General features: G+C 31.8%; 1 protein-coding gene across 1 annotated transcript; it reads left to right on the top strand.

Moving 5' to 3' along the window:
- Positions 1 to 3,740: 3,740 nt before the first annotated feature.
- On the top strand, positions 3,741 to 5,659 carry LOC120203344 (calmodulin-7). The gene is made up of 2 exons (XM_039203659.1): positions 3,741 to 3,914; positions 5,151 to 5,659. The coding sequence occupies exons 1-2, from the start codon at positions 3,839 to 3,841 to the stop codon at positions 5,522 to 5,524; spliced, it is 450 nt and encodes a 149-aa protein (XP_039059590.1). The 5' UTR covers positions 3,741 to 3,838; the 3' UTR covers positions 5,525 to 5,659.
- Positions 5,660 to 9,375: the final 3,716 nt, after the last annotated feature.

Here is a 9,375-nt window from a genome sequence, read left to right as displayed (position 1 = left end):
TTTGAATTTGCGTTGGGTCAAGTACTCAAATGTTTCAGAGTATAACGTCGGATCGAATCGTTTTAGTTTTAGGGAAGTACAAGGTTCTTAACCTTGAGGTCGTGGGATCGAGTCCCATGGAGGGCATTTCATAATTCGGAGGTCTCTTACGGAAGCTGCTCTCAATCTGGTATTGGGGGCAGCCTACTATCTTACCTCCCCCTTACCCCATATATATATTGGAAAAAGGGACAACCATTTTTTTAAAAGATAATTATAATAATATTTCTTTCTATCGGATTGAGCGAATGCAACAGTGATATGATTGTCATTTTAACAAATGACTTTCTAAAAGTTTGTACAAGAGATTTGGAGAGGATAACGATCGAGTTGACTCGATCAATGTGTAAAAAACTTGATTTTAGATCCATTCATTCGGTTCTTCATCTTAGTCTTAAGTATTTGATTCTAGTATATGTATTTGAAAATTGTCACATATATTAATTTAAAAATATAAATTATTAAAATTTCATCGATAAGTAACGATCTAAAAATTTAGTGTGAATACTCTTATGACCTAGATTATGTAAAACCTAGATGTGCCTTAATTGGGTTAGGTGAACCTACATTGGACTCGATAGATTAGGATTTGAGTCCAAAGTAAGATTAAAAAAAATGTGGCTTTTATTGAGAACTTAAAAGTTCGAGGACTTTGTGGGTGTTTTATTCATTTATGCAAGATATGTGTTGTAACTCATTTATGTGCATTTTATTGAACATGAATCAAAGAGGGACAAAGGACATACTGATTTCATATTGTCCTTCTTCAGCATTTCTTTGTCACTCTTTCTCTATTTTATTCCTTCTCAAAGAGTTATCTTTCTCATTTTAGTCCATCATTCATTTTATTCTAAGGTTGAGCTTAAGAACACCAAAAACAATAATCATAAAAAAACATTCTTCTCATAAAATTGTTTCAATATTCTACCGAAAGAGTAGATATACATATATAACTGGGGCACAAACCAAACGACCTCCGTACTAGGGTTGTGAGCATTCAGTGTTAAATGGTTGAGAGTTATATTCGAATAGATATTGCATTGTATTTAACCCAGATTGGAAAATATATATATATATCTGGACAAATATTTAAGGAAAGATAAATGCAACGATAATGATAAAAAAAAAAGAAGAAAGATTTCAATACAATGTTAAAGCAGTCGACATGCATAGTTGGTCAATTATTTAAGAACAAAAGTTGTTGATATATTGATTAAGAAGAAGAAGAAGAAAAGGTTGTAGAAAATTTCTTTTTCATACACTACAGAAAATTACATATGTTTAAATGAAGAATGTTATCAATTTATGAACCAACTTATTATGTTCTAGTAATTTCAGCTCAATGAGTGCTCTTGCTCATAAATCAACTTTTCCAAAAATCATATTTAACATTTGGCACCCATCGTTAAAACCTTAAGAGTGAAACTGACGTGTTACCATAAGATAATGAAACATCATTATTGGAAAAAATATTAAAAAAATATCATGTCAGTAGTTCTGTTAATTTTTTAACGACGAGATACCAAATTGAAACTAAAATTAAGCCTTATGTATAATTTTAAAAAATAATAAAGTTTAGGTACCAAAAGAAAATACAAATAATAGTTTAGATGCTAAACATTTAGTTTTTTATTATTTCATCTCTGTTTTATAAATAACAAAACTTAAGTAGTTTAACGTTAGCTTAATCACCTCCGATCAGTCAACGATATGTTTCCGGCCATCGATGATCCCGTTCTCACACACTTTATCTTCATTTTAAAATTGTACATTTTAAATGATTCAAACTTATGAATTAACAATATTTTATCATTTCAAACTATTTATTTCTTAGTTATAAGATTCTATTTTTGTTATTATATTAATATATTAAACATTGAATTGCATTTTATAATATCTTAAATTACTCTTTCAAAAATATTTAATTACATATTTATTTTTAATTGAGATTTAAATACAATAATTATATGCGTTTGTATAACACTTTAAATTATTTGTACAAATGATATAAATGATTAAAAGGATGATAATTACTCCTAAAGATATTAGACAGCGGGGGAATACAAGCTGGATTTCTAGGGCCATGACCCCTAAATCTAAAAAATAATAATTTAGGTCCTTAAAATTTTAAAAAAAATTGACATCCCGAACTTTAAATTTTTTTAAATATTTTTAATTAAATCCCTCTCATAATTTTTAAAAATTCTCATTAAACCTCTCAAGATTTTAAAAATTTTAATCATACCATAATTTTTTTTAAATTAAACTAAGCCTTCAAAAATTTTGAAAATTTTAATTTTTATTATTTTAAGTTGTCTCAAAACTTTATCACCACCAAATTCCGTCATTGATCTTAGATCCAAACACTGCTTCTTTTTCTTCCACCTTTGGGCCCACACGTTTTAGTAGGGCCACATCCTTAGGCTGCTACGCGTCCTACAACAATGCAGACGCAGAATGCACACGCTATCACTACATTTTCATTTATATTCAAAAAAAATTAAAAATTATTTAGAATATTAATATTTTTCAATTTTAATTATGAAATAATTTTCAGGTATTAATAAATATCATTTTAGGTGTTATAACAGAATTTCATAATTAAAATTGAGAGAATCAAAATCTCTAAAAAAAAAACTTAAGATTGTTTTCATTTTAATAAAAATATTCTGATGTTGAAATAACTATACTTCTTTTATTACCGTCCTCCTATCAATTTTATTTTATTTGTTATAAACAATATTTGATTTTTTTATTAAATTCTAATCATAAAAATAATATCTCAAAACTTAATATTTAATTTCGATTTATTAGAGTTATTAAATTGGAACCGAAATAGGTCAGATTTGAGTTTTTAATATTTTCGAAACAATATGATTTAAATAATTATAAGTGTATTATATTGAAGGGTAAATTACATTATTAATCACTGATTTATTATTTTTTTATTTTGATTAACTTTTTCATTTTGATTAGGACCAATAAAAAATTAATAATATTATTGATATTATATTATTAATTTTTTAGATTTATCACATTATTTTTTCTCCTCGTCAATAATCTACATGTTATTTTTTTATAATTTTATTTGATTAATACTATGGTGATACATGATATCATCTTATGAGCTAAATAAAACCTCATAAAATATATGTTGCTTGAGTATTATAGTCGAGACAGAGATTTTAAACTAAAATAATAAGAAGAAAATAACATTAGTGACGTTTCTTAAAAATAATTTGATAATTAAAATTAAAAAAAAAAGATAACAGATTAGTGATTAATAATGTATTTTATCCATATATTTTATGATTTTTATTTTTAAAATATATTTTTATTTTAATGGTCAAATGTTTAAATAAGGATTTAACTTTTAAAGTTGTTCATTAATCTACAACAAATCAAATAATTTTAGAATCTACTTAAACTAAATATAATCTTTCTCAACAGTTCGAGGACTTCTTGTAGGATTAACCCTAAATTAATTTCATTGGATGTTGAGAAGATGCATGAACTCTTTAACAGGAGAGGGGGCAAAAGAAAAAGTATTCAAAGAAGAAAAATACAATTCTTTATTAATAATATTTTTTAATTTAAAAAAAAAGGCAAGCAAAATGCTCGAGGAGGAGAGAAAATCAGATGCCTTAACTTGTGTTGGGCCCAACTAAGGGCCCTATATATTGCACTGGCATTCCCTTCTATATTTTCCACATTCTCATCATTTTTCTCCGCTACTTTCTCTCAATCCAAACAGATCTTCCCGAGAAAAAAAAATTAACAAGCTCAAGAGAATAAGAAAATGGCCGATCAGCTTACCGACGATCAGATCTCTGAATTCAAGGAGGCCTTTAGCCTGTTCGACAAGGACGGAGATGGTCCTTTCTCTCATCTCTCTTTTTTTTTCTTCTAATTTTTTATGTTGTAATTATTGCTCACGGTTTAATAATTTTCTTCATTCGATTAGCTCGGCTTTGTATGTCCTAGCGTCGTTTTTGTTTCTGGTTCTTAATTTCATTAATTTTACAATCGTTTTCTTTTGTTATTTTAATGAAATGATGGATCTAGGTTCCTATTTATGAATTCATTATCGACCTTGATCGTCAATTTCTATTTCATTTCTCTGATTTTGATGGATTTGGATCGTATTTTTATGGTATTTTTTTCTTCATTTTCATTACTGTTGACTATTCTCGGTCTTCTCTTTGAATTTATTGTATGACTTGTTAGTGTTAGATCTTTTAGATGCAAACATAACCTGGCTAGATTGGCTTTTTATGTGGTGAGTATTGCGTAATTTATGCTTGGGATTTATTGGTTTGGATTTAATTGTTATTTAATCATGATTAAATGTTTCATTCCCTTTGTGTAAGTTTTTTAATCTGATTAGCAAAGCTTCCTTGGATTTTGGATTTGATTCCCTTTTATTGATTCCGCATTTTGAACTTATAATGAAATATTATATTATTATTAGTTTACATGCTTGTTGCTGCAAAGCATTGATGCACTGTTTCACCCTGCAAATTAGCTATTATGGTTGTACTTAGTATACTTGATTGTTATGAATCTAGGATCACAAATTCACAATGTGGATGGCTTTGGCAAGTCATGAGAATTCAAGACCTTCTATGGATGATTCAATCAATTAATATTGTGATATGTTATCCTAAACAGTAAATTATTTTGTTTGTGATCATTGCTTTGAAGGTTATCGAATTAGTTTATGATCTGTAGACATGCACTATTGTTTTTCTGCAATTACATGTTCTTAGCTGATCCATGAGCAAACTTTTTGATGTATTTGATTGTTAGAACAAGTAGTTAGTTAGCGTACATATTTTCTGTATTCTTGGAACATTGGAAATATGTTCCGTATCCTCCATAGTTCTTGTTTGGTTAACTGTTTGTCATCATGATGTATGATGGGCGAAATTTTATTGCATTAGAAAAATCTTGAAAGCCGTAAACTATCTATTTAAACTTGAAGTATCACTGTGCCTCTTTTACTCTCTCCCCTTTAGGCTTTACAATAATGCTTTGCTGGTTTTTGGCGTGTTTAGTCATGTTGATTGTTTGATAACCAATATTGTAGTCTTATTTTATCATTGCTGCAGGTTGCATTACTACCAAGGAGTTGGGGACTGTGATGCGATCACTTGGTCAGAACCCCACTGAGGCGGAACTCCAAGATATGATCAATGAAGTTGATGCTGATGGAAACGGGACCATCGATTTTCCTGAATTCCTTAACCTGATGGCTAGGAAGATGAAAGATACCGACTCAGAGGAGGAGCTTAAAGAGGCATTCAGGGTGTTTGACAAGGATCAGAATGGTTTTATATCTGCTGCCGAGCTTCGCCATGTCATGACAAACCTTGGTGAAAAGCTTACAGATGAGGAAGTTGACGAGATGATCCGTGAAGCCGATGTTGATGGTGATGGACAGATCAACTATGAGGAGTTTGTCAAAGTGATGATGGCCAAGTAAAGGGCCTCTCACCAGGATCCAAACAATGGGGAGAAAATGGGAACAGGGCAATTGTGTTTGCTAAGATTTCCATTTATGAATAGGACGTCAATGTATTTTTTTCTTTTTATGTTATTGGCGTTTGTTGGATGGTTATTTGTTTTACGTTTACATTATTTTGTGGACCGGACCTTAGTATTCTGTTTGTTTGCTCTGTTTTTTGTTCAGTAGTGCTGTTTTAGCGTTAGTATTTTTATGCTGTTTTCATTCGAGTTCTTGGAGCGGGAACCTGGAACAACCTGAAAGATTCTAATGTATTTTGCATCACGGTTTACAATGTCTCGAGGAAAATTGAGAAATGAAATCACTACAGACTTGAGAGGTTGGGAGACTATATATCTAGACGACGATTCATTTAAGATTCGGTAAACACGAGTTGTTTACTATTCAAAGAGTTCTTTTATGGAGAAGCTCCCTGGAACTGAAATAGAGTTGAAATCAAGATCAAAATTTTATTATTTTCAAGTTTGAAAAAATGGCCGACGGCTGGGGAACTAGACAATGGCAACAAGATAGGGTGACGACCGACTGAACAAAGAGAGCGTGTGTTCGATAGGAAAAAAAAGTGTCGAGTTACATACTTCGAATATTTGATAATTATATGGTCATTCATTTGTAAAATGAGATATAATGCCTAGAAATATATATATTTATGAAACGAGATACAATGTCTAGAAATTTAAACTTGATATATGAATTCATCAAACTACACAGATTGTTGATATCTTATTTGAGACCTCCATAGCTAATTAATAAAGGAGCAGGAGTTTCTAGAGTTGGCGTAGTGTATTGTGCTCAGAATATATTCACCCATTAATGTGGAATTTCGGTAGGCATCAGATGAAAAGTTGGAAACGTAGCAGGAGCACTAGCATTATTGTCCCTATCGTCAAACTTCTAATTCCATCCACAAAAATGGATATTTTTCTTTAAAATGTTTAAAAGTTCATTGAAAAACAAGGGTTCGGTTTTTCAGTTCCTTTTACTACTTTTTATTGGTTTGTCAGTGTTTTTTCTTCAATAACCGTACTGTTCAAACTACGGTTGTTTATTATTAGGATTTAATCGAATTAATCGACTGAATCAAAGTTAATTCCTCAGCGGCAATAGACTCACTTAGCGCATGCCAACTCGGTACGAATGAGCTTGGCAGCATCAACCATGTTAGTAAGAGCTGGCTGGACTTCGGAGTATTCGCGTGTCTTCAGACCACAGTCTGGATTCACCCACACAAACTTCCTCTCAAGCACCGCAAGTATCTTCTTAATACGGTCCGCAACTTCTTCGGTCTATGGGATCCTCGGAGAGTGAATGTCATATACACCAGGACCAATTCCAGCTCCGTATTTGACACCCTCGTGGAACACCAAGAGAAGCTTTTCATCCGATCTCGAGTTTTCGATAGTGATCACATCCCGCACCCATGTCTATGATCGAGTGAATAATGTCGTTGACATTTGAGTAGCACATATGGTGTGAATCTGTAGCATATATTTGCATTATCATATGTTCAGAACGGATCCAAGCATTTCCTCTATGTACATTAAATTTATTTCTATGTTCGGCTCTTATTTTTCATATAGTACCTAGATCCGACATTTACAGCCGAACCCAGAGCAGCGACGGCTTATAAGTCACTGACAAACCATCTAGAAAGAACAATGGTATATAAAATGGTGAAGGCTTAAGAAATCACGCAGTTTATGTCAGATAATGAAAGGAGGACAGGAATTAGAAACCTGAGTAGTGTCTTTGACCCCACAGTTTGTAATCCTGAAGGAGTGAACAGCCCATTCTATATAGAAAGACTGCTCAGATTTCCTAAGAGGTAAACCCTCTCTTAAAGCAGCTTCATCGATCTGGATAATAGTAATGCCAGCCTTCTCGAGATCCTCGACCTCGTCTTTAATGGCCAACGCTATCTGGTAGGACGTTTCGCTCCTGAAAAACACGGGTACCGGGTAAAGAATAGGATAACATTCTGCATTATATGCCTACTTTTCCATTTATTCACCTTTGCTGGTCGTTTCTGATAAATGACCAGTTGACAATTGTAACGGGGCCTGTAAGCATTCCTTTCATAGGCCTTTTGGTCATATTCTGAGCCATTGAAGACCAGAAAACAGTCATGGCCTTGGGACGGCTCACATCACCGTAGATAATAGGTGGCTTGACACAACGGGATCCGTATGACTGAACCCACCCATTCACAGTAAAGACAAAGCTAGATAATTGCTTGTAACATCCGCAATACCGGGTTAATGACCAAATTGTAAAGTTTCAGAATTTGGTGACTAAAGTATAAGAATGAAATAGTTCAATGATTATTGGATATATATGATGAAGGTTAATTAGTAATTATTAAAGGAAATTAAGGGTTAAATGGTCATTTGACCAGAAAGATTTTTATCTTTCTTTTAAAGGTGATATAAACGTGGGAAGGGTAAGAAGAAAAGAAAGTTCTGGAGCTGGGTCATTTCCTTCCTCCTCTCTTCCCGTATGCTCCATGGCAAAGGTAAGTTTAATTTCAGTTGGTTAATTCTTGAGTTTTAAGCTTAGTTTTGATTCTTTGGGTATTAAATAAGCTTAAGGAAAGCTTATATGGGATTTAAACAAGATAAAGGAATTATGAAGGAATTTGCAATATGAGTTTTAAGATGAAATTTTGATATGCTATGGTTGTTGAAGTTTTATGGATGAATTTGACTTGTCATCAATCTAATTAAGAAGTATGAAGTGTTAGAATTGGAATTAGAACACATTGAAAATTTGGTATGATTCTTGAATCTCATATGGAAGATAGGATTTTGAGGTTTAAGATGAAATAAATGAATATAGATTGGTTTAAGTAGGTGTACTAGAGTTAAGAATGAAAAGGGGATGATATATGAAGTGTTTGAGAGGAAATGAAGTAATTTTCGAGTTAAAAATATGATTTCTGGGCAAGGGGAATCGGTACCCATTCAAGGGGAACCGATACCCCTTCAAACGAACAAAATTTCCAGAATGTCATGAGGGAATCGATACCCCCTTAGTAGGGAACCGATTCCCCCTAAAGGAAAAATGTGAATATTGGTTTAATAAGTTCGTTTAAGTTGCTAGTATCCAATTACAAGGTGTAGGTATCTAATGATTGCCTCAAAATGTACATTTATGTAGATTCTGCGCGTAAAGCAATTCCGGAACATTTGGCAAGTAAGATCGATCAAGGGAAAGATAAGAGATTGAAATTGACTAGTGAGGCCAAGGTGAGTGCATACTAGTGATATGTAGTGTTTAATGGAAATAAGACTTACGATGAGTCTATTTCCTAGAGTAATATGCATGAAGTCATGGACATGATTATGTGTGGTTATAATTATATGTGATTATCTGTATTACATTGATTGTATGTATGCATGACTAAAGATAATGATATGATTTGTATATGCTATATGATTTATGTAAGACTTTATTATGTAATAATGGAAGAACATGGAATAAGTTATATGATAGAGTCATAAGAAATGAAATGAACATGAGAGAATAAGATAATCAAGTATAAGTTATATGATATGGTATAAGTGATTATACGAGAAATGTTAGGAGACTCTAAGAGAATAGTATGAATTCGAAGGCATAAATAAGGATACATAAGTAATATAGGGAAGATTGATAAATTAAAGGAAACTATAGTTTATGTATTATAGTGAAGAGCTACAAAGTTTTATTAAAGAGTATTGTGGAAGTCATGAGAAATTGAACTAAATAAATAGATGGTTTATGTGAGTGGAAAAGGAAAATGATATAAAATAAATGGAAATTATTTATAA

Source organism: Hibiscus syriacus, unplaced genomic scaffold, assembly GCF_006381635.1.
Source record: "Hibiscus syriacus cultivar Baekdansim isolate YM2019G1 unplaced genomic scaffold, ASM638163v2 tig00000340_pilon, whole genome shotgun sequence".
In the NCBI taxonomy this organism is placed as follows: Eukaryota; Viridiplantae; Streptophyta; class Magnoliopsida; order Malvales; family Malvaceae; genus Hibiscus; species Hibiscus syriacus.
The sequence above is the reverse complement of the archived record's forward strand: the minus strand, read 5'-3'. Positions and strand labels throughout refer to the sequence as shown.